This window comes from Exserohilum turcica (assembly GCF_000359705.1).
Source record: "Exserohilum turcica Et28A unplaced genomic scaffold SETTUscaffold_3, whole genome shotgun sequence".
NCBI lineage: Eukaryota > Fungi > Ascomycota > Dothideomycetes > Pleosporales > Pleosporaceae > Exserohilum > Exserohilum turcicum.
The window spans coordinates 2,117,545-2,141,122 of NW_007360136.1; the positions used below are offsets into that span (position 1 = coordinate 2,117,545).

Consider the following 23,578-nt stretch of genomic DNA (forward strand, 5'->3'; position numbering starts at 1 on the left):
CCCCCCCCCCCCCCCCCCCCCCCCCCAAAAAAAAGAAAACTGTGCAATGCGTAAACGGTTCTTGTTTTCCCTCCTCCTCACCATCACCACTACTCTCACCAGCATAGTCTGACCTGAACCAGATGCCTCTCTCTGCATGGATACCGCCTAGTGATAAGAATTGGCAAAAAAAGCAAAAAAGCAAAAAAAAAGCAAAGAGAAAGAATAGGCAGGGTGAGTGTGTAAAGCCATGGACCCAGAAACTTGTGAAAAAGAAATAAGAAAAAGGAAATGGAAAAAGCACAAGAAAACACCCTCCTCATTCGTTCATTTCGGTCAAAAGGAAGGGAAAAAAAAGAAACAAAGAAACAAAGAAAGAGGAGATACAAGTTTTTTTTTCTGTTATAGGTATCTGTAATCTGGGGCGCGGGAACGGCGGTTTCGGCCTCGGGGATTCACCGGTTGTCTGTCGTAGGCGTCGTTATCTTGTTGTTGTAGTTGATTTTGTTGTTGTTGTTGTTGCTGGAGGCCCGCGCCAACACCAACACCCCATTGCCCTTGCATAGGGGCGCCCCATCCAAACTGCTGGTGTTGCTGGCCAAACTGCTGACCAAACTGTTGTTGATGTTGGCCATATCCAAAGTTTTGCTGCTGGGGGAACCAGGCTTGTTGTTGTGGTCCTCCGGCTTGTTGTTGTTGTTGCTGTTGCTGTGGAAAGCCCATCTGGAAACCGGTTTGAAAGGCCATGGGGTTTGGCATCTGCATGGGCATGGGCATGTTCAAGTTCATGGGCATGCCCATGGGGCCCATTGGCGCGTTCTTGAGCATTTCCATTTGCTGGATGAATTCCTGTTCCATTTTGGACGCGGGGTCGGCGGCTTGACGCATCGCCTTTGGCGCGGTAGGTGGCTTGATGTCTGTCGGCGGCTCTTTGCGCTTTTTGGAAGAGGTAGAGTCAGTATCGGAGGCTTCGTCCGCCACCGCCGCAGTAGTAGCACTAGGAGTATTGGTAGTGTCATTTGCGACAGAAGAATTTGCGTTGTCAGTAGCATGTGATTGAGAAACTGATTCATTTGTTGAAGCAACTGCTGCCTTTGCCTTCTCCTTCTCTGCTGCCTTCTCTGCGTCGTATGCCTTGAGAGACTTGACCATATCATCGTCGGCAATAAGATCATCCATCAACACATCCTCCTTAGCACAGTTGGGGCAAACCAAATCTCCGTCTGCGAGCGCATTGTCGATGCACTCACGGCAGTATGTCTTACCACAACAAGGCGTCTTGACTGGGTCGACAAATCTTTGGTTGTCGATTGGGCATTCGAGTCCGCGTTCGCGGAGCTCTTTGCTGGCGGCATCTGCGCTCGCCGCGCGCGCACGCGATGCGTTTGTCTTTTCCTGAAACTTATCCCATGCTTTTGTGTCTGTCATAACTTGTACGTATTCACCGTCGGCGTTGAGCATGACGCCCTTTGCAGCCTCCTCGTCAACAGGCTTCTCGACCTTTTTGAGGAACGACTGCGGGATGCCCGTCGTGCGCTTGGCTTGGAAGACGGGCTTGAAGTCGGGGTCGTCGTTGGTAGGGCAGGCCTGGATCCAGTGGCCTTTGATGTTGCAGCGACGGCAGACATAGCCTGGTGGCGGCGGGTGCGACGGAACAACGACGTTTTTGGTGTTGTTCTTGCGGTACACGGGCTTCGCGTGTGAGAGGGCTTCTTTCTGTGCGTCCCATGCCATGGCCGACTCTGCCAGGAAAGCAGCCTCTGCGTCTTCTGGCGTCGCATTGCTTGTGGCGGGCAAAGGCGCCGCGGGCTTGGTTTGTGTTGTGATTGCGCGTGACGGCGCTTTGCCTGTGACGTAGCGGGCGGCCCTGCCCTGGCCTTTGGGGGCGGGGCGCCGTATGGCAATCACCGTCGAGGAGCGCGGGATCAGCGTCGTGTCGTCTTTGTATTCGGAAGCAGGGTCATCTTGCGGGAAGATGTGGAGGTTGAAGTCGGTGCCGTCGCCCAGGCCGCTCGCGCTGATAATCTCCTTCTTGAGCTCGAATACGCTCAAGTCAGTTCCGTTGAAGATGATGCGCTCGCTGTCTCTCGAGTTCTTGAACTTGTAGAAAATGGAGGAAGTCATGGTGGTGTGGCGTGGGCGCAGCTTTGGAGTGGGTGTGTAGTGAGAGAAGCGTGTTATGATGAGGAATCGAGAGGTCACCCCAGGCTCGGCTTAGCTAAGCGTGCACGGGCCGTCAGGCGAGAACCGGAACCGTGGTCCATGGAAACGCCACAGGCTGCAACCCTGGGACGTCCGCGGCATTAAGAGATCCATTCTAGCCGGTCAAAATGCATCAGAATCACGTTGGCTGGCCAATGGCAGCGGGGAAAACGGCAATTATTAATCATTCAGGTTATTCCGGCTCATCTATGCAAAATTTAGTGCCAGGTCTTCGCTCGCTTCCGCATCCCCTTCCAGCTCGTCAACGCCCATCTCCTCTCTGGCCCCTCCAGTGTCGCACTCGTGTATGATCTTCTTCCATCCTAGTGGCTCCGAAGGATCCTTGATGTGCTCAATTGTTGGGAAGTAGTGCTCGTTCTTCTTAAGCGTCGCGACCCATGGAACGTTGTCGAAAGTCATGACTTTCATACGGAAATACTCGTTGTCCTTGATCTTCTTGATTTCAACGAGGAAAGCCGATAGGTCGGGCGTGGGCACATTGTTGACGTGCGTGACAAAGTTTGTAGGTGCGAGTCCGTACATGTATGCTGGCGAGCCGCGGGCCCGCGACGAGATGTAGACATCCGAGTGGACCTTGCTGATTTGCTGGCGCACAGCCTGATGCGGACGGTGGAAGGTAGCGCCACAGAAGCTGACGAGCCGGTCTGTCTCGAGGTCCTCGGTCGGGACTGTCGAGACCTGGATCGTCTTCTCCTCCCGTTTGCGGACAATGACTGCGTCGAGAACTTCGTTGTTGTACATGACGTCCAGATCAGGAGAGCGAGTCACAAGCTTGCCGTTCAGTGTCAAGAGGACATCGCCTTCGTTGAGGCCGTCGCTGTGACCCGAGTCGACCTTGCGAACCATGAAGAGCTGGTGGCGCTCTGGGTCGGCGGTTTCCGTCTTCTCAATCCATTCCTCCGAGACGCCCATGACGCGGGCCTGGCTCATCTGGACCGTCTGAAACTCGACATTCAGAATCCGGAGTTTGGGTGTCTTGCCGCTCCGGATCTCTTCGAGTACCGGGAGCAGGCTAGGGGTTGCTAGACCGAGATGGTATTCCACGTCCTTGCCACTATGCGATGTTCGCTCGCCCAGGTACGACAGCCAGAGAGCCTGCACAGTGCCGTCCTCGGCAATCAGAACACCCGACCCGCTGTGTGAGGCCTGGTTGGTGTCGACGGTGATGGCATCAAAGTTGGTCGCACGGTATCGCGGCGTGATTGCGCTTGCTGGAATGGCGACGGTGGTAATGTCGGTGACGACCGTCTTGGCCACGACAGGTCGGAAGTTCTGGTTGATGCCAAAGAAGATGGTTTCGGCGCCCTTCTTGATGAAGTCGGTGGCGAATCTGGGCGTCTTCACCGGTGCATTGACTAGCGAAGCGTCGTACTTGACAATGGCATAGTTCTGCAACGGGTGCATGAAGACGACCTTTGCGTCGACAAAGATGCTGTCGGCGATGATGAGCGAAATGTCGCACAGGTCGTATGGCAGAATCGCTCTCGAGACAAGGACAAGCCCCTGCTCGGCGTCCACCACCAGGCCGTAGCCCTGCTTGTTCAGCTTGGGGAAGCCGTCGAGCTTGATGGGCATGGAGACGTGCACGCGTACAAAGCTGCGAACAATGTCTACTGCATCTGGATAGTTGGAGCTCATCTGGACGAAGTTGGCACGGCGTGGCACTGGGGGCACAGGTGGTATGGCATCGGCAAGTGATTTAAAGTCCCACAAGCCGGTCGTATCATTGCGTGTTGCGACGCGAATCTTTGCGTGCCAATGCCTATCGACTGCAGTGATGCTAGTGTTTGCAGTGTGCAAATCGCGCAGGTGCTTGTACATCATGACGACTCGCTTGCGGTCAGGAATCTTCTTCATGACCTCAATGAAGGTATCTAGGTTGGGTGTCGGCTGGTTGTCGACTTCCTGGATCAGCCACCCAGACGTGTAGCCATCGGCAAATCTGAACGAGCCGGCTGCCTCGCACACGTACACGCCTGCGCCTTTGAGCGAGATGGCGTACAGGCGGGCTTGCTGATACGAGAGGTCGTGGAATGAAGCGCCCGCGACAGACACAAACTTGTCGGGCGTGATGGCGTGGAGATCGCCGACGTCAATCTCGACTTCCATGTTCTCTCCCGCACGCTGTATCGTCACGGAAATCGTCTGGTCGACGTGCTCGTCCAGGATTGCGTCGAGGCGGACAAACTGCGTGAGCAGCTCTCCGTTGACGCGCAGCAGGAGATCGCCTTCTTCAATCTTGCCAGACGCCGGGCCCTGGGGGAGCACAACCTCGGCGACCAGCATGCCCGTCTCTTTCGGAAACTGCGTGCGGATCTCCTTCTCCAGCTCGGCCGAGAGGCCTAGTCGCCGACACTCGTCGAAGGGCTTCAGTATCCACTGTGTCTGGATGGTGCCTCTGGTGACGTACTTGGCTTGGCGGATCAGCTCCAGCGCGCGCAGTGGCCGGTCCAGCGGCAGGAAATAGTCGGTCGCAGCACCGTCGGCGCGTCCGCCAGCCTGGAGCGCAACGGCAAACCCGTTGCGATCGACGACCGGACTGCCTGAAGATCCTCCGCTGGCCGCAGCCGCCGCCTGGATGTAGTTGGTGTTGAAGTCGGAGTAGCCCTCGCCGTACTCGGGCGCGTTGCGGTCCAGCCGACTGATGACGCCGGACAGGATACTGAGCTTCTCTCCCGCGTCGTTGCCAACCACGCGGATCTCGACGCCGACTTTGGCGTTGTCGGGGCGCAGCTTGAGCGCCGTGACGGGCATGTAGCGGATTTTCTTGGGGTCGAAGCGCAGGATGCCAAAGTCGTGGACGGGGTCGCGGTAGACGGGGTGGACGTCGCACTCCTCGTGGTTGTCGAAGATGCAGTAGCCGATAAAGGGGCCAGCGCCCACGACGTGCCGGTTGGTGAGGATGTAGCCTTGCTCGGCATCCACGACAAAGCCCGTGGCCTCTGAGCTGACGGCGGCGTCGGTGTCAAACGAGCACGTCTGGCAGAAGTGGATCGACACGACGCTCTTGACCACGTTCTCAATCGTCTTCTGCCATTCAGCCGTGTCGGCGCCGGCGGCGGCTGTGACATGGGACGCGGGCGGCAGGTCGTCGGCGACGCTGTACTCGCTGGGCGCCTCGTCCATGGACTCGTCGGGGGCGTGGGAATGCGACATGACGCCGTTGGTCACGTGCGAGTCGGGTTCGGGCTTGATCTGCTTGAGGGGGCGGTCGGTGGCGGGTGAGGTGGGCGGTTGCTTGCGCTTGGTTGTGCCATTCTGGTCCATTGGCGGCGAGGCGTGTGCAGACGCGGGCGAATGTACGGCGCGGCTGGCACGGTCAAGGGCGCTGGGGCGGGGCGGCCGGGCAAGCAGGCGCGTGGAGACGAGGGCGAGCGGTCGCGAGACAGACAGCGCCAGGTAGCGTGATGAAGGTGTTGTTGTTGCGCAGAGAGAGGGTTTGCAGGCAGTGAGGGCGGCTTGGGCAAGCAGCATGCCAGCCCTGGAGGAGCGCTGTAGAAATACCGAACAGCGCCGGTGCTGCTTCTGCTGCTGCGGCAAAGTGGACAAGGAAAAAAAGACAATGCACGCACAACAACAACGCTGCGCTGCGCAATCGAAGAGAATGCTGAGTACAGAATGGCTCTCGATGAGGCAAGGAAAGTGCCTGAACAGCCCTGCAAGGCCGCTCCCCCCTGGTCAATCCGACTGCATGTCGCCAATCCGCCGCCAAGCTCAGCTCCGCCTGACAACGACCCAGACAATGCCCTCGACCTGTATCTGACGTCTTCATGCATACGCATACACAAAATTCCATGTCATTAGGTCATCTTTCGCATCGTGCATCCATTCGGCTATCATTCCAATCGTTATGATCCACCAGCCCGCCGCCCGACGACGATTCTGAGCTGGCCATGCCACCGCAAACAAGCAAGAAGAGAGCTGCGAGTCGATAGTCAGGGCCACCGTGTGAACGCCTCTCAATATCGCCCGAACATGCTCCCGCCATCCTGTTGGGACTATCCATTAGAGAACCCCAGATCCTGAGATAGCAGCCGGCCGAAAAGAGTCATAGCCAACACCCTCACACCTCAATCTCACTCTCGTCGTCCGCGCTCTCCTCCTTGGCCACGTCTTCGACAACCTCCTCCTTGACCAGCACTTCAGCAGCAGCCGGCGTGGTACTCTTGCGCTTCCTGGGTGTAGCCCTCTTCTTCCTCGGCGAGCCGTCACCACCATCAGCATCAGCATCAGCGTCGCCATTGACAGCCTTGCTATTGCGCTTCCTGGGTGTCCTGGCCTTCTCGGGCGAAGCAGGGGCCTTGGCTGCGGTAGTAGACTGGCCGTTTTTGATCTTCTCAATGTCGTCCTTGTGCTTTTCCTTCAGGCGCATGAGTAGCTTCCGGCACGACACGATGGAGCGGCCCGCGGGAATGGGTGCATTCTGCGGCAAGCGTTAGTAGACGGCAGCATGGCCAAGAGCGAGACTTACGGCAATCTTGCTGTCCATCTTGCCCTCGTTCTCGCAAAGCACGACTAGGTACGCAATCTGTCTTGTGGTCAGCCGAGATACGTGTGAATGGCTTGAGGATACGTGCCTTCTCGCCTTCAGTCCAAAGAGCACCGCTTGCGCCTGTCTTGTTTGGCGTTTCAACCATGATGGCTGTGTGTTGATGTTTCGGTAGAGGTGTATTGTTGTGGGTAAGATGTGGGTGAGGGTTGTGAGTGACGGGTAAGTAGAGAGTGGCTGATAAGAAGTGTTGAGGAGAAAGGAGGTTGAGGGAGCCTTGGAGTGAGTGATATTTACAGAGCCCTCAAATCGCCTTCACAATTGTCTGCTGGTGATGTGGGTCAAGCTAATCTAGAGGGGAGAAGAGAGCGGGGAAGTGAAGGTGAGTGCCTGGAACGCCGGAGATAAACCTACTAGCTCCGTGCGTCTTGAGGAAGGAAGCCAGACCTGTATCCAGGTGAGTGATACACGGTGTTTAGAGCAGGACAGGTCCTCGTTCCAACACGGGGATATCATATCACCTTGACATTCGCATACCGCAAGTTTTCACCTGGACCACCTTATCCCGATTTCCCAATGAGCATCTCAACATATCTGAATCTCAATTCCACTATCCACTGCAAATACTTGGCTTTTCTGCCTAGACGCTACTTTCTCTGCCGCCCCGCTTACTCCTCACATCTGTTCTCCTTCACTCCCTGGATGCAGTCAACCATCAGAGCATTCCAGAGCCTCTGCTGTAAAAGACACAGCACTTCATATTTCCCCATGCATCTCCTCGTTTCACCCTCACCCTACAATGAATTTTGCACCTGCCCACGCCGCCACCAGCCGCCAACACCTCAAACCCACAACAACCAGCCACACGCCATACTTGCGCCACACCAGCCCCGCGCCACACCCATCCATGTATACATCACATCCCCCCAACTCTCAGCCCCCTCCCACCCTCCACCCATACCTATTTCAAAAGCCAAAGAAAAATCACTCATAACAACGCAATGCTAGAAATCGCCTGCTTCAGCGCTCCCTCTGCCCTTGCCGCCGCCCGCTCAGGCGCCACTCGCATCGAGCTCTGTGCCGACTACGCAGCCGGCGGCGTAACGCCCGAGCTCAGCACGCTGGAACATATTCTCCATGACTTGAACAAAAACAAAGACAACGACAATAGCAAGAGCAATAGTAGCAACAGCAGTCAACACATCCCCATCACCATCATGATCCGCCCGCGCGGCGGCAATTTCCACTACACCGACACCGAGTTCGCGCAGATGCAAGATGCGATTACATTGTTCAAGCCTCTCGCCAGCGGTTTTGTATTTGGGATTTTGGAAAAAGAGCCGGAGAACGAGGGGGCATCTGAGAGTGCAAAGAAGCAGCGCTGGCGTGTAGATACCACGCGCTGCACTGCCCTAGTGCGTCTAGCTGCGCCGCGCCCGTGTACGTTTCATCGTGCGATTGACGAGGCGGATAGTCTACTTGATGCGGTTGAAGTGGCGGTTTCGTGTGGCTTTGCGCGCGTGCTGAGTAGCGGGTGTGCTAATAGCGGGGCGCTTCAAGGCGTCGAGGCGTTGTGCCAGGTACAACAGCGGTTTGGAACGTGCATTGAAGTCATTGCTGGAGGCGGGATTCGAAGCACCAATGTAGCGGAGATCAAGCGCACAACGGGGGTCCACTGGGTGCATTCTGCGGCGGTTACGCGCGCAGGAAGCGAGGAGGTAGATCAGAATGAGGTGGGCAGGATACGGGATGTGTTGGTGAGCATGACATGTTGAAAGAGAGGTATTTCAACAGTGACGCGGTGTTGCGCGATTATTTTGTTTGCAAACTTGCATAATTTGCATTAGGAATTATAATCATATCCGAGCCTCTTCCTTTTTTCTGATTCTCGGTTTATATATGTACATGCATATACGTATAGAGAAAAGTAAAGCATCTAGTATGGTATCATCCAGACCAAAATGCTAGTCGTCAAAAGAAAACACCAAGTCCAAATAGCCCATTCCATGTCATCAATCTTTTCCAACGCATGTCTGTCATCTAGGGGTGAGAATAGCAGCTCGAGCCGTCTTACATGAAAATGTAGAGCAGGGCACCGAGAACAGTCATTCCAAACGACCGCGTGGTATCAACAGACACATGGGCGGCTGCGCCTGTGGACTTGGGTGCCGCAGTGTTTGTGATAGTCATCACTTCTGTCTTCGCAGGAACAGTCGTGGGCGCGGAGATTGTGGTGCCGGGAACCGTCGTTTTGATCTCCTGTCCACTGACGGTTGCCGCCATGGTGCTCGCGGCAATTGTGGTGGGGGCCGTGTATGTCACGGCGGGGATGGTGGTGGTGATGATAACGATGGAGCCGAGTTCAGTGGCGGGGATGGCGCTGCCCACGCCCGTGCCCGTGAACTGCGGTGGGATCGACATGGTAGACGTGTTGGGCTTGTCGGACTGGTTGTTCGAGTAAATATTGCCGGGCTGGCCGTCCTTGGTGTAGTCACCGGTAATCAGGTTGATTTGGGTGCCTCCTGAAGTGTAGTTGCCCGTGTGAATGGTTCCGTAGGAGCCGTCGGGGAACTGGAAGTTTGTGGTGAATTTGTCGTAGCACATGGGAATGTTCAGGTTGGCTACGTTCACGCAATCGAGGTTAGGGTGGCAGGCGAAGCCTTCGGCACGCTCCGCCAGGGCATGGTCTCCTAGAGAACGCTTCGCCTTGAACGAAATGCCACTGACAGATGCGAGGAGGCTGGTATAGAGTGAGCTGAGGCCCGTTCCAACGGCAGGAGGAGTCTGTGTTGTAGCGCCCTGGGGCTTGCAGGCCTTGTAGGCCTCTTGACGTGCTTCCAGTGCGAGCTCTTCAAACGGCGACGCGGCAGCCACAGCGGCCAGAGCAAGAGCCAAGTATTTCAGAGACATGGTGGCGTATCAAGGTTGGATCTACAGACAAGTCGGACGCGCAAGGGTATCGCTGGATTAGACGGCTATTGGGACCAAGGAATGGCGTAAGCAAAAGAGCGAATGTCCAAGTGAGCGACCGGGCGATGGGCTAACACGGCGACCATGCAAGAGGAGCGCCTCCGAGTCTATATACCGTGACCGAAACCGATAATAGCAATGCTGACAGGGTTCTTCATGCTGGGTCTTCTCACGCCGAGCTAGCCAACAGGTACCATGCGCGTGGCAGCCGCTATCTAACGGGTAGCGCGCCGCTATACGGTGTGTTCGGTACAGGCGACTGGGGTTCTTGTGCCATGCAATTGTCAGGCGTTGCGCAAGGGACAGATGGCCTGCGTATCATTCTTCCTGGAGGATCTCGCTGATAGACGTCGCTGATGGACGTCGCTGATGGACGTCGCTGAAGAACATCGCTGAAGGACGGGTCGCGCAGCCACTCTACCCTGTGCCCTCCAAGAAGTGAGCTGCTTGTAAATCCTTGGGAGGTCAGCCGGCATCCCGCAGGCCTGCGTATTTAGCCAGTGAATGATGGAGGGGCGAAGGCGCTAAAGGTGGAGGATGTAACGGTCGTGTGATTTGCAGGGCATTCATTCGGCTGGCTCGAAGCGATGTTTCGTTAGTCCTAGGGCAGGTTGAATTTTTTCCTTCTAGGCCTGCCGCGAAAACGCCTCTAGATCGAGATGACGATGCCGAGATTCCTCGAATTGCTCGCTTGGGGTAAGCCCTCCGTCCAGTCAATAAACAAGTGCCGACTAAACGTTATACTTGTACTGGCTGACGTGATCCCTGTACAAAGCACGCATGCTTGGTTCCTGGCAGCAAATCCCGGGCATGAAGGCTGCGCGCTGCAGGCCGTACCCTTCGCTGGTCTGCAACTCACACCGGATTATTGTTTTACCCCAGCTGATACTCTCGTCGAAAACGGTCAATTGGATGATGCGCCACAGAAAGCACATGAGCACGTGACCGAGCCCAGCCTCGTATCCGGCCAATGGATCGTGCGGTTTGGGCTGAGAGCGAAAAACTACGCATGCGCACCGCGGTTTTTTTAATGCTACGAGAGTAAGCAGGATCCAAGCTCGAAGCTTTTCCAAAACAAACGCGGAGATACACAACCATCACCACACACAAGACGCGAGGAATGCGTAGTGGATTAGGGAATCCTCACGGCTAATCCGGCACCTGATTGCATCTGACCGGGAGCTACTCGAGCAAAGTACTCTCAGCGTAAGATTACGACGCCCTCCTGGAAAAATAAGCCAAAACTTCTTGATACCTTGCGGACCGTTGAGCAATACGGCGCGCTGTCTGTTCGCCGCTACGTGGTGGTTCAGCAGTGTGCAGCCGGTGCAAAATAGCGCCTGGTGGTCGAGCATGCATTCTCAGCCACAGCCTTTTCTTCCCAACTTGACAATATGTCGTATGAGCAGACCACTGGAGACGGCTTGATCGCGAGATCACGGCATGCATGACACCGAGGGTGGGCCGCGTCGACACCCGCACCTCAGTACATCGTACATAGACATGGATACGAGAAAGGGCCGAGAGGTCCAGCACCAGAACACCAACGACGTTGCAACAATCAACATGACTTGCTGCCGTTCCGGGTGCCCGTCATTGTTTCTGCCTTACAAGAATTAACAGAACATGCAGCAGCATCCCTAGACGTTTTGGCATGGCACACTAGCTGCTACTGAACGACTGTTCCCGTAATCCCTCGGACACATGTGGTGAGGACTCTCGGCTATCGTCTTGATTTGCGCTGTATGTGTGTAAGCAAGACTCCATTTGGCTGGCCTTGTGTCACTAGTATGAACCTACTCGGAAATACTACCACTACTACCAGGGGTGCAGTTGGCTGGAGCAGGACCCACACACATGGGCATTCTGCAAGTAGTAGAGGCCCTTTGCACAGCCCCATGAGTATATCCAGGGTGCGGCCTTTGATAATACATAGAGTTTGAATGTAAAGAACAACCTGCTGGTGCTTTATAGTTGGATCTAAGGCTGTAATGGGTAGGACTTTCGTAGACCCTGGCATTCCTTTAGCCAATGCTCTCAACTGTGTCGGCGGGTGTTTGATGTAATACGCTGGACGATCTCTTGTTGCACTATGATTTAGGTTCGACAACTCAACTTGCGTGGTTCTCAACGCTTGGCCCGGATTGCTTCAGTGGTTCGTCGCATACTTACTAGAGCTCTGTCTACTCTAGGAACTCGACTGATACCTTTACGACGCACGCTTTCTCAGAGCCACGATGACTTGAGGATTACGAATGTGCTGGCATCCGGATGGGAAGTCTTCCACTGTTGGGTAGCACGAGGAAGAGTAGTCCGCAGCCGTCCAACCCAATGGCAGCTCCTGTTCTCATGGCCACGGCTTTTGAAACAGGGACTTTAGCACGCCAACTAGAACCGACAATGTACTCGAGTGCCTTGAAGGTGAACGACAGCATCTTGACCGGGTAGGGATGTATCGATGGTAATAGAGCCGAGCACTAACAACTGCGGTCAGTCGAAGAGAATTCAGCATACCATCGTACCATTAACAGCGTCGACTTGCTGAAACGTCGCCGTCGGTCTCACATACAATCTGTCCCAATAGGAGAAGACTAGTCGAGTCGGTGTGAGGCTATGCTAGCCCAAGACGGTCCAGGTCACGTGGAGAAAGCTAGCCGGGTGCATCGTCGCGGATGGCAGTGCATCAATCCCACCATTCACCAACACCTGCTTACACTACACTACCATTAGCACTAACATATACGCCCTACCGCCAGACGTACTGTCGGGAGTGCTCCGGGCTCTCAGAATGGCGCAAGAGCAGGTTTCGAGAGCTTAGTCGGCACTAGGCGCAGCGGACTATGCCATGGACTCTGTGCGCCTTTGATCCAGCGTCATCAGCCATCAGCTCCATGGCAACGGCCAAGAAAGCTGGAAATATGGTGCAGAATGCATTGACGCCTGTCAAAAAAGAGACGGACTAGAGAAGATGGATGCTTTCATGACATCTTCGCCGTTTGGAGATGCGTGCTCTTGTCTGGAGGCTTTGTTGGGGACGAGGGACGGCACTGCCACTTTCCTGCCACCCGCACCGCCCCAAATCGTCGCGACCATACGGAAATAGCTTACCTACGCCCAGAGCCGCCAATCGATGCGATGCCTCGGCGATGCAGAGTGGTGGTAGTGGTAGTGGTGGAGATGGCGAGTGCTGGTGGCGCAGGAGGATCGACGGGAGGCGATCGAGCCCTTAGATTGCAGTGGAGGCGGCGTAGCAACGCCGGTGACGTCATATCTGCTGTTCCTGCAGCGACAGCGCCTCGACTACGTGTATAAACCTGCTGGGGCGCCATACCAAGCTTTGTCCAGCCTCGTTTCAGGCCTGCTATTTCCCCAGCGGCCCCCCGTCTTCCTATTCTTGTTGCATTCCCCTTCATCCTTCCACTGTCGCTCCGGCTCCACTTCTGCAGCGCGACCAGCACGCGCCCATCCCTCTGGTCTTGTCCTGCTCTTCTCTTCACCGCCATCATCCTTACAACACCACCACCAAAATGGTCCATCACCGCGCATGGCAGCGCGCGCTGCAGCTGGGCGCTACCGTGGGTCTCGCTGGAGCAATGGCTCTGCCTGAACCCACACCCGTCCCTGCCAAGGTGGAAGCCCGCGAGCCGCTCGTGACGCCAGCGGCAATCCGCTTCGACGGCCGCTATAGCTACGTGCAGAAGAGAGACATCGTCAGCGACATCAAGAGCGGTGTCGATGGCTATGTGAACTCGATAGGCAGCGTGCTGGGCACCGATCTGCCCAGCTTCTTCACCGACGGTACGCAAATCCTTCGGGCCAAGCCGCCCAAGCCTTGCACTAGTGAAGCTTGTGCTAATCCCTCTTTAGGTATTCCCGGCTGGTTCGAGAGCCTCCCCACCGGTGACCAGGTCCTCAAGTCGCTCGACATCAACAGCGGTGATATGGCCTCGAAGCCTACCCAGGTCCTCAATGTTCCTCCGTATGCGAACTGGACCGACAAGGGCTGGAACGTGCGCTTCCACGGCAATGTCTACAAATATCCGAATATCAGCCAGGAAAAGGTTGACGACCTGGCCAATGTCTTCCTGATCGACACGAGCATCGACAAGCTGTCTCCAAGCGAGCAGGACCAGGCACGCAACCTCACCCGATCCATCTTTATCGTCCAGCAAGGCGACCAAAATGTCACCATGAACCTCGAGCCTTCGCCCATGCAGGGCGGCGACGGCGAGCCTGGCGGTGGCAACGCCATCCAAGCACCTGGCGGCAACCAGAGCGTGAAATTGCCGTATCCAACAACGGCGGAAGGCGACTTTGACGTCTTCGTGCCCATTGAGCTAAACGGACTCATTCCCGGTAACCAGACCAAAAACGTGCAGCGCCTGAACGTCCACACCAATGGCACTGACAGCGGCAATGCCACGGCCTACCTCTTGCCTGCAGAGGGTATCACATTCATCTCTGATATTGACGATATTCTTCGTGTAACCAAGATCTGGGATCCCAAGGAAGGTCTTCTCAACTCCTTTGCTCGCCCCTTTACCCCCTGGATGAACATGCCCGAGATCTATGCCAATTGGTCTCGCAGTCTTCCCAACGACACATCTTTCCACTACCTGACTACAACTCCTGAACAGGCCACTCGCCTTTACATGGACTTCATCTACAAGACGTACCCGGGCGGTTCCTTTGACACACGCCCGCTCAACTTCTCCGATGTCGACGCCACCCTCTCGATTCGCCAGTATCTCCTCACCAAGATCTTCGAGACCTTCCCTAGGCGCAAGTTTGTCCTCGTCGCCGATACCTCCAACAGCGATGTCATGAGGGACTATCCCAAGATGGCTCACGACTTTCCCAACCAAGTTCAGTGCATCTTTTTGCGCAACACCTCGGCAACCGACGAGTCAATGTGGTTCCCCTACAACACCGAGGGTTTCAAGGGCCTGAACAACCGCAGCTACATGTTCTTCCGTGAGCCAAATGACCTGACTGGTCTGGACATTGTCAACGGCCAGTGTCTCAACGCGTCGATCCCGCAAAACGTCACCTTCTCCAGGCAAGCGGAGATTCTTGGTATCCACGGCCACAGCGCTGCTGGTAAGCTTGAAAGCGGCGCGACGGTTAGCATCGTCATTGCCCTCTTCGCTGCCATCGCCTTGTCCTTGTAAGACACGACCTGCCGATATATCGGTCCTAATGAAACGATTGTTGATGAAGCATGATGTCTTTTTGGTTGGATTAATGGCGTTTGCGTTTTCAGCGTGATGGCAGGGTCCTCACTCTGATTCTTCTGGACTTTTGTGCATAGCTTCGATTCTTTGTAGAATAGCCTGGGAACGCTCAATGAATAAAAATAATGCATGTCTCCTCGTGTAGTCTTTCTTCACTGATTTTCCGTACTTTTGTGAATACAGCAACACCCTGGCTCTAGGGCCATGCAACCTCCATGTCGTTTGCGTGTGCACATTGAAACGTACTGGAGCATCATGTCGAAAGTCCTCAAACATATCAACATTGGAATAAATTCAACATATCAACACTCTCATCACACACCCACACTCTCCTCAAGCCGCCGCGCAACCTCCAACATCTCAGCATCCAACCTCGAGCCACTCAGAAACGTAACGCTAAACGGCAACTCGCCCTCATCCTGCTCGTGCCCACTCAGCTCCGCCACAGGATACGTGCCCGCCGGTACCGCGACGCCACACAGATCGAGGACGTTTCCACAGTGGGTAAAGGCGCCCAGGACGCTATTCTTCGCAATGGGGTCTGCAAGCACCTCGTCGATGCGCCAGTGCGTCGGCGTCGTCGGCACAACGACGACATGTACGCCGGTGCTGGAGTACGCGAACACGGCTTCGGCATCGCGCGTATGGCGGGCTTGGGCCTGCAGATCGCGGTATGCGTCTACTGCGGAGCTTTTTCGAGCCGCGACGGCGTCCATGAGCTGGGCGGTCACAGGATGTAGTGCAGCGCGGTGCTTGGCTAGGAAGTCGTCGGGTAGCGAGGCCAGGCGCTCAGATACAAAAGTGCCGTCGTAGAGGAGCTGGCCGGCTTCGTGAAACGGCGTCCAGTTGATCGGTGTGAGGACGCCGCCCAGCGCCTGCAGTTTCGAGATTGTGTTGTTGAACATGCGGCGGGTGGGCGCCGAACACAGGGCCAGGGCCTCGGGCGGCGGGATCCCGAATCGAAAGCTGCGGGATGCGAGTCCGATGCTGTTTACGTGGCGCTCAAAGGGGAGTTCGGGTTTCGCGTAGGGATCGAGGGCGTCATAGCCTTCGAGGACGTGCCAGAGGGTGCGTGTGTCGGGTATGTTTCTGGCGGACAGCGCAATGCAGTCGAGCGAGAGGCAAGCGGGCGTCACGCCGCGGAACGAGATGGTGCCGCGCGTAGGCTTGTAGCCTACGATGCCGTTGAGGCCGGCGGGCACGCGGCCCGAGCCAGCTGTGTCGGTGGCGAGGGAGAAGGATACGAGGTTTGCGGCGACGGAGACGGCGCTGCCGCTGCTGGAGCCCCCGCTGATGTAGTCTTTGTGGTAGACGGAATGCGGGATCCCGTAGGGGCTCCGGCATCCGACGAGGCCTGTGGCGAGCTGGTCGAGGTTCGTCTTGCCGATGAAGAGGGCGCCTTGGGCAATCGCTTTTTCGTATACCGGCGCTGATGTGGAGGGGATGTGGGCGATGGGCGGACATGCTGTTGTGGTGGGGAGACCGGCAACGTCGATGCTGTCTTTTACACTGAAAGGAATGCCGAATAGAGGCGGGAGCGCGCTTCGATCGGGGAATCTGATGGCTAGATTCCTCGCAGCATCTAGAGCGACCTCGCGTGGCTGTATATGAATCCATACTGCTGGGTCAATCTTCTTGTATGCCTCAATCTTGTCGTAGACTGCTTCGACGACTGTCAGAGGCGAAAGACCGTTCTGGTATGCTTGCTGCAGAGCAGATATTGTGAGGTCGCCGTCAAATGCAGGTGGTGTTTGTGGGGGAGTAGAGTCTGCTTTGTTCTGCTTGGTGGAGAGAGGTGCAAGTGCCTCCAAAAGGGGCTGCAGGCTGCCGATGAAGCCAAACAGACCCTGTGACCAGTGTATCATGTCCAGTGTCGACTGTTTGAAGCAAGCGTCGTTATATCCGCTGGTGGCTTCTTCGATCCCGCAGCATTCGAAGCCGCGGTCGTTGGCTTCTCGAATAGTGGTGGCAAAGCAGCATTCCGTAGTGACTCCCGACACGATGAGGTGCGTGATCGCTCGTGCTTTGAGTTGATGTAGGAAGGGGGTGTTCCAGAACGAGCCTTTGCCAGGCTTGTCGATGACCACCTCGCCTGGAAGCGGTTTCAATTCGTCAATGATATCATGTCCATATTCGCCTCTGACGAGCAATCGCCCCAGCCCTCCCTTGTCGCCAATGACTAGCTTGTGCTGCGTGTTACCAGGCGCGGCTTCTTGCCTGATGAGTTTTGACGAGGGGCAGTCGGAGAGATCTGGTTTGTGGCCTTCGCGTGTATGCACGATAGTCATACCAGCGCTTCGACATGCCTCGAGGAGCCGTTTGGTTGGAGCAATGGAAGCCTGAACAGCTTCCAGGTTTCCACCTTGGATTTCGCCGAACCCTTGGGGGAGCAGAAAGTCGCGCTGCATGTCGATAATGACCAGTGCAGTGCGGGCCAAGGGGAAGGAAAAGGCATATGGCTTTGCGTCAAACGACACCATCTGAGGGGTGGTTGTTTTCGCCATTCCGTCTGGTCGTGGGCGTTGACAAGCCGACTGTTGGGAAACAAACGATGCAAGCAGAAAGCGACAGTCTGGGTCAGCCGGGTGGAAGAGGAGACGGAGGAGATGGCGGGTGCGCAGAGAGGTGCTGCATCTTTAGGATTGAGTCCATGGTGGATGAAGGTTGACGTCTGAGGAACGGCCGAAGGCGGCGAGGCATGCAGCGGGCCTACGGCGGGCGGCGGCGCGACACTCTGGGGTCCTATCGGAAATGGACTAGTATATACTAGGCTTAGCGCCTCCCAGATAAGCCACCCCAGCTATGCGCAAACCCGGTACCTGACCGTCCGGCTCACTCTATTATGCCTCTGCCGATGCTCATACGCCTTTGCGCGCCGAGATGGCCTATCTTGATAGCCACGGGCCGTTTAATCGAGCCTCCGATGTGGGTATCTGCGGAGGCGATCTTGATACGGGGAAGACCCAGCGTCGACGGTATTAAACATATCGCGGGGCCTGGGGAGGATGAATTTGAATGGAGTTGACGTGTCTGTTCTATGCTCTTCACACTCCAGCATACCAGACCATGTCGGTGCTCAAGGCGAGACTCAAGGCGAGGATTGCACCTCATCTCCACCTCAGAGTTCCATTCAAGAGCGGAAAGTATGGCTCGCGTTGGTCGAACAAAGGTATGCGGATAGTATCAGATTACAGCAATTGAAACATGCTAATCATCAAGCTTCCAGATCTTGACCCTATCCCCCCAGAACAGCGTACTTGGGGCGGCCTCGACTTCTGGGCATACTGGTGTTCAGACATGCTGGCTCCTCCTCTGGCGTCTACCGTTAGCAGTGTCATGGCTCTAGGGTTCACAGCGAGAGAAACGATTCCTATTGTCTTCTTCGGATTTGCCATCTGCAGCGTGGTTATTACACTTACCGGCAAAATGGGTGCTACGTATGCTGTGTCCTTTCCCGTCATTGTTCGCAGCGTCTTCGGCATGTATGGCTCATTTCCAGCCATCTGCATTCGGGCTTTTGTCGCCATGATGTGGGCTGCTATCCTCACGGTCCAAGCCAGTAATTTCCTCCAACGTTGCATCGAGGCTATATGGCCGAGCTTTATTACCTTTCCGAATCACCTGTCTGAAAGCGCTGGTATTGACTGTAAGTTTGATTCCAAGAGACCATTCAAAAAGCCTGACAAGTAGTAGCCGCCGGACTGCTTTGCCTGTTTCTATATTGGTTCCTCCAAACTGGGCTGGTCCTCATGCCGATTCAAAAATTGCGTGTTCTGTTTTGGATCAAAAGCATTGTGGTCCCACCGACATTCTTGGCCTTGTTCATCTGGGCTGTTGTCATAACAAAAGGGTGAGTTCATGGCCTCCGAAGCATCTCATGTACTAACGTATTTGTAGAGGCGGTCCGCTCATCAAGGGAGAAGTAAAGATTACCTCAACGTATATGAACACCGTCTACTCTGTCCTTACCGGACTCAACGCCGTCATTGGACTCTTCTCCTCGCTCTCTGTCAACATGCCTGATTTCGGCAGATTCTCCAAGAACCAGCTTGCCGGATACCACCAGTTCCTTGCTCTACCCATAATCGGCACTCTGGGAGCTCTGACGCCCATCTTCGTCACGGATGCCCATTCGTACCTGTGGGGATCTTTTGAATGGTACATGCCAAGTGTCATTGCCAAATTCGACTCACGGGCCGCCAAGTTTTTCGTCTCGGCCAGCTTCCTCCTTGCGACTATTGCCAATCAGATTGCAGCAGACACGTATCCATTTTCCAACGATATCACCGGTATGCTGCCCAAGTACATTAATATATTCAGGGCCACCATCTTCATCTCAATCTTCTGCATCGCATCCACGCCTTGGAACATCATCAAGAACGCATCTGGACTACTTGCCTTTCTCAGCGGGTACTCTTGTCTTATGGGACCTCTTGCGGGCACAATGATTAGCGATTATTACCTTGTCAAGAAGAGCAAACTCGACGTCGATCAGCTATACACCAGTTACGGTATCTACTGGTACAATGGCGGCTGGAACTGGAGAGCATATGCATCTTTCATCACCGGCTTTGCTCCTCTGTTACCAGGATTCGCGAAAAGCATTGACAATAGTCTTGATATTGGCGGCGCTTGGAAGATCTACACATTCGCATGGTTATACGGGTTTTCCACTTCTCTCGTCACGCATTACATAATCTGCACGTACATTTCGGTACCAACAGCGTCGCTGGTGGAGTTTGCCGTGTATCCGCCGCAGAAGGAAGGGATAGATACGCCTGTTCTCGAAGGTGAAGAGGTCTCGACCATGGAAACCCCAGTCGCAAAAGCAAAGGAAGTAGCGGAGTTGGTGTAAAAATTGTACATAGTAATCTGTAGTTTGTTCCGTTCAAGTAGCAAGATTGAACTGCTGCCGAAGCGGAAAAGATCCTCTCTAGCCTTTTGGGTAGACAATATATATACTACAACATTTCCAAACAGTTATTTCCTAGTATTCACATTATCATTATTATCGCAGCCATCTCATCTGGATTTCACCAATTGGTGTTGCTATTAGTGATATGGCTGATTAATCATGGGTTGCTCGGCGCTCTGGTTGGCTTGGCCTCCGCATCTTATCGTGTACCTCGTCAACCTCTCGTTTACATACGTCGTTCATTTGCATTGCCGACGCCTTTTCATCAAGTCAAAAGATCTTCATGTGAGATCTGACATGCATTGAGCATTGCGCCGCGCCGGTGAAGCATGCATTCGAGGCACCGCATTCACCAAGCTGGCGATGCTTGAGCGAACATGACCAACCCCAGTAACACGACCAACCCCACATCTACACTACCAATGCACCTGTTCCACCGCACTGGAGCTCATGTGCCTCGCATCCTTACCAGTAGCCATGGATGTTATTCCCGATGACCTGTTCGCACCGAGCCACTTCTTCCCGCCAGTACTCAACTCCCAAAACACGACTAAACCAAGGTCGCGACGCCCATGCGACCCTTGCCGTCGGCGCAAGTCGCGATGCGAGAAACCGCACAGTGACCAGCCCTGTCTGCTCTGCAGCTTTCACCACCAGGAATGCACATTCAACGAGAACCCGCCGCCGCGGAAACGGAGAGCCGTAACGATTGACAGCCTGGAGCCAAGCGAAAGTGTTCCGAACCCACCATCACACTCGCCACACAGCCGGAGAAGCAGTACGGTGGCATCTACATCGCCTCAGGAAGCGCCTGTCAGAATCCGGCAAGATGCGCCCATAGATGACTATGCAAACCTGCGCGGCCCCTCGCTGCTGAAAAAGACACTGGGCTTGCAGACAGGCAGACACAGCCGCCTGATTGGGTCGACGTCAGAGTATGAACAGCTGCTCCTTGCGCTCGAGCCGAGTCAAGTCACCAGTACGTCTGCCGGGCAATCCTCGTTAAGACGAGTAGACGATGTGGATGCCACAACGTTTGTCTCACTACCGGACGTCGGTTCGCTCAACCACCACCATGACATCCCGGACCTGGACGCCATAGAGATGGCCGTCGCGCCTCACGGATCCGCTTTGATCCACCTCTATTTCCGGATTGTCCATCCCAGCTTCCCAATCCTGCACAAGAAAGTCTTCTTGGAGAAGTATGCGCGCACACATCGAGAGTTCTCGCCACCTCTCCTTGCTGCGGTATATCTGCTGGCTCTGGACTGGTGGTCGTATTCGAGTGAGCTGGCGTCGTTGGAGAAGCCTGACGTATCGCATCTAGAGGCACTAGCCATGAAGTCCTTTGGCAACATTGTGCATCGGCCGAAACTCTCCACGATCCAAGCAGGTCTCCTGCTTCTCCAGCGGCACGAGGGCAACAGCTGGACCATGACGACTCAGCTTGTCGGACTTGCTCAAGACATGGGCCTCCACCTCGACTGCACCGAATGGCACATTCCCGCCTGGGAGCGTGGACTCCGGAAGCGCCTGGCGTGGGCTGTGTACATGCAGGACAAATGGGGCTCTCTGGTACACGGCAGACCCTCGCACATCACCCCCACAGACTGGGACGCGCAGCCGCTCAACGAAGACGACTTTCCCGAGAACGCGGCGGACGAGGACGATGAAGACGGGAGCACCGAGGTCGAAAAGGGGCGCGTCTTGTTCTGCTACATGGTGGAGCTCACCAAGATCCTCGCCAGCATCCTCACCACGTTCTACTCGCTCAAGGCCGAACGCGAGTTTGCGACGGCGGGCGTGCGCTCGCTGCTCGACACTGCAAAGCCGCTGCAGCTTGCCCTGCGGCAGTGGTATGCCGACATGCCATGGACGCTCAAGATGCAGGACACTCCCGCGCGCAAGCTCTGCAGCGTAGGCTACGTGCATCTGGGCTACTACGCCGTGGAAATGACGTTACATCGGCGCATCATCCGCTCTCTGTCGTCGGCAGATGAGCCAGAGCTCCGCGTGATCTGCCGTCAAGCAGCACAGACACGGCTTACGTCCGCCATGAAGTTTGTCCAGTCGCTGCGGCCCGAGCACCACCAGTCCTTCTGGTACTCGGCTTCCACCTACAACTTTGTCCTCGTCGGCTCCTTTATCTCGCTGCTGTGGGTGACGTCGGGCGACGAGAGAGAAGCTGCCGCGTACCGCAAGACGCTCGACGAGTACAAATGGGTGCTGCGACTATCGAGCAAGTCGGCAGAGTTCCTCGGGCGCGCCCTTGCGGCCCTCAATACGTCGACCGTCACCCTGGTCAACAAGGTGGTTGAACGCTGTCCTGATCCCTCCCACCCACTATTGACCGCTCATCACCTCATGGCGAGACATGGCGCTCCTGTGGCTGCGGAGCTAATCCCTCGTCCTCCCCTCGACCCGGCTCCCACCACCATCACCACACCTCCTGACTTGCTACTCGCTGCCGCCCCCGAAGCCCGTGACCCTACCGCTCGCCCTGCGCATCCGCACAAAACCAGCATCGATGAGCACTCGTGGTTCCAAGCCCTGCGCGAAACTCACTTTGGGACCGCATACGACCCCGACGCTCAAGACGCTTCTGCTTCTGACATGGGTGTTGGTGCTGCTGCTGCTACTACTACTACTACTACTACTACTACTACTACTGGCCAACAAGTTGGCACCGCATAATTGGGCAGTATCATCATGGCCATCATCATGATCGTCTTCCGTGTCCGAATCAGGAAATGCAGATCTCTCCAAGCCAAAAACTATATGTTTGAATGCGGTTAAACCGCCATGTGAATCGTCTATTCGGGCTGTGATCGAACATAGCGTAGCCATGTTCGTATGGTACCAAAACTCACACATACTTTTGTCCGGTGTTTTATCTCCCCCCCCCTCACCGTTCTGTGTGTTACCATACCATAGGTGTAGGTGTCTATGTATATGTATTCGCCCAGTCTTTTTTTTCTCTCACGCTTTCCATGGACCGTTAGGCGTAGATCAGCAGTCTATGGTTCTGGAAAGCAAGACGGAGATCGGAAGTCAGGGTTAGGGGGTTGGGGGTTGGGGGGGGTTGGGGGGAACCGAACGCAAGGATGCAAGGATGCAAGGATGCAAGGATGCAAGGGCTGATGGATCTTCTCCGTTCTGTTTTGCGTTCCCTGGTATGGTTTAAAGTTAGTCGTATAGCTGGGACTGCAAAAGAATACGGGAGAGCGAGAAAAAACTGGATAAAAACAAGAGGAAACGAAACGAAGCGAAGAAGAAAAAAAACAAGGCTGTTGTGTGTGTGTATGTAATATCGCAAAGTCTCTCTTATCGGATCGCGCCGCCGGTCAAGTGGAAGTATGCATGTATGTATACTGCCGTATGTCCCATACATCTCACGTGACCACACAAACACAGCCAGTTAGCCAGCCAGCCAGCCAACCAGCCATCTTCATCTTCACCCGTACGTATGTAAATCGGAGATCTACCACTCATATCACACGACATTTCCCCTCTTTCCTCCATCCCGGAAACGAAGGACGAAATGCAGGGTAGGTGTTTTTTTTCTAAACCCAAACTATGTACGGAGGTGCCTCACAAAAGTTTTGTCCCACGCTAATCTCGGCGCTTCGGCATAACTCTTCTTGGCGCAACTCCCACCTTTGAGCTGAGTAGCTGTACGATTTGTCTGTATCTATCGTTACAATGTCTCCTAATACTGATCCTTACACCCGCACCTTAATTGTGGCGTTAAAGTCTACCTTCTGTTGG

The 23,578-nt window shown here is 55.1% G+C and overlaps 9 protein-coding genes across 9 annotated transcripts; 4 read left to right on the forward strand and 5 right to left on the reverse strand.

Annotated features, from left to right (window-relative positions):
• Positions 1-381: 381 nt before the first annotated feature.
• Positions 382-2,175, reverse strand: SETTUDRAFT_137559 (uncharacterized protein; the record flags this gene model as incomplete). The annotated part of the gene is made up of 1 exon (XM_008029416.1): positions 382-2,175. The coding sequence occupies exon 1, from the start codon at positions 2,101-2,103 to the stop codon at positions 382-384; it is 1,722 nt and encodes a 573-aa protein (XP_008027607.1). The 5' UTR covers positions 2,104-2,175.
• A 190-nt stretch (positions 2,176-2,365) lies between these two features.
• SETTUDRAFT_163855 (uncharacterized protein) lies at positions 2,366-5,749 on the reverse strand. The gene has a single exon (XM_008029417.1). The coding sequence runs from the start codon at positions 5,674-5,676 to the stop codon at positions 2,389-2,391; it is 3,288 nt and encodes a 1,095-aa protein (XP_008027608.1). The 5' UTR covers positions 5,677-5,749; the 3' UTR covers positions 2,366-2,388.
• A 243-nt stretch (positions 5,750-5,992) lies between these two features.
• On the reverse strand, positions 5,993-6,875 carry SETTUDRAFT_163856 (uncharacterized protein). The gene is made up of 3 exons (XM_008029418.1): positions 6,780-6,875; positions 6,674-6,730; positions 5,993-6,625 (listed from the first exon to the last, which is right to left on the reverse strand). The coding sequence occupies exons 1-3, from the start codon at positions 6,837-6,839 to the stop codon at positions 6,266-6,268; spliced, it is 477 nt and encodes a 158-aa protein (XP_008027609.1). The 5' UTR covers positions 6,840-6,875; the 3' UTR covers positions 5,993-6,265.
• Positions 6,876-7,692: 817 nt separating this feature from the next.
• Positions 7,693-8,559, forward strand: SETTUDRAFT_117759 (uncharacterized protein; the record flags this gene model as incomplete). Its single annotated transcript, XM_008029419.1, has 1 exon — positions 7,693-8,559. One exon carries the CDS (start codon positions 7,693-7,695, stop codon positions 8,464-8,466), a length of 774 nt encoding a protein of 257 aa, XP_008027610.1. The 3' UTR covers positions 8,467-8,559.
• Positions 8,560-11,910: 3,351 nt separating this feature from the next.
• Positions 11,911-12,096, reverse strand: SETTUDRAFT_154733 (uncharacterized protein; the record flags this gene model as incomplete). The annotated part of the gene is made up of 1 exon (XM_008029420.1): positions 11,911-12,096. The coding sequence occupies one exon, from the start codon at positions 12,094-12,096 to the stop codon at positions 11,911-11,913; it is 186 nt and encodes a 61-aa protein (XP_008027611.1).
• A 949-nt stretch (positions 12,097-13,045) lies between these two features.
• SETTUDRAFT_163859 (uncharacterized protein) lies at positions 13,046-15,036 on the forward strand. Its single transcript, XM_008029421.1, has 2 exons — positions 13,046-13,459; positions 13,529-15,036. The coding sequence occupies exons 1-2, from the start codon at positions 13,189-13,191 to the stop codon at positions 14,830-14,832; spliced, it is 1,575 nt and encodes a 524-aa protein (XP_008027612.1). The 5' UTR covers positions 13,046-13,188; the 3' UTR covers positions 14,833-15,036.
• Positions 15,037-15,209: 173 nt separating this feature from the next.
• Positions 15,210-17,375, reverse strand: SETTUDRAFT_137572 (uncharacterized protein; the record flags this gene model as incomplete). Its single annotated transcript, XM_008029422.1, has 1 exon — positions 15,210-17,375. The coding sequence occupies one exon, from the start codon at positions 17,373-17,375 to the stop codon at positions 15,210-15,212; it is 2,166 nt and encodes a 721-aa protein (XP_008027613.1).
• A 586-nt stretch (positions 17,376-17,961) lies between these two features.
• SETTUDRAFT_172094 (uncharacterized protein) lies at positions 17,962-19,750 on the forward strand (the record flags this gene model as incomplete). Its single annotated transcript, XM_008029423.1, has 4 exons — positions 17,962-18,064; positions 18,122-18,541; positions 18,589-18,745; positions 18,793-19,750. 4 exons carry the CDS (start codon positions 17,962-17,964, stop codon positions 19,748-19,750), a joined length of 1,638 nt encoding a protein of 545 aa, XP_008027614.1.
• Positions 19,751-20,287: 537 nt separating this feature from the next.
• Positions 20,288-22,596, forward strand: SETTUDRAFT_32374 (uncharacterized protein; the record flags this gene model as incomplete). Its single annotated transcript, XM_008028832.1, has 2 exons — positions 20,288-22,429; positions 22,558-22,596. 2 exons carry the CDS (start codon positions 20,288-20,290, stop codon positions 22,594-22,596), a joined length of 2,181 nt encoding a protein of 726 aa, XP_008027023.1.
• Between the last annotated feature and the right edge of the window lie 982 nt (positions 22,597-23,578).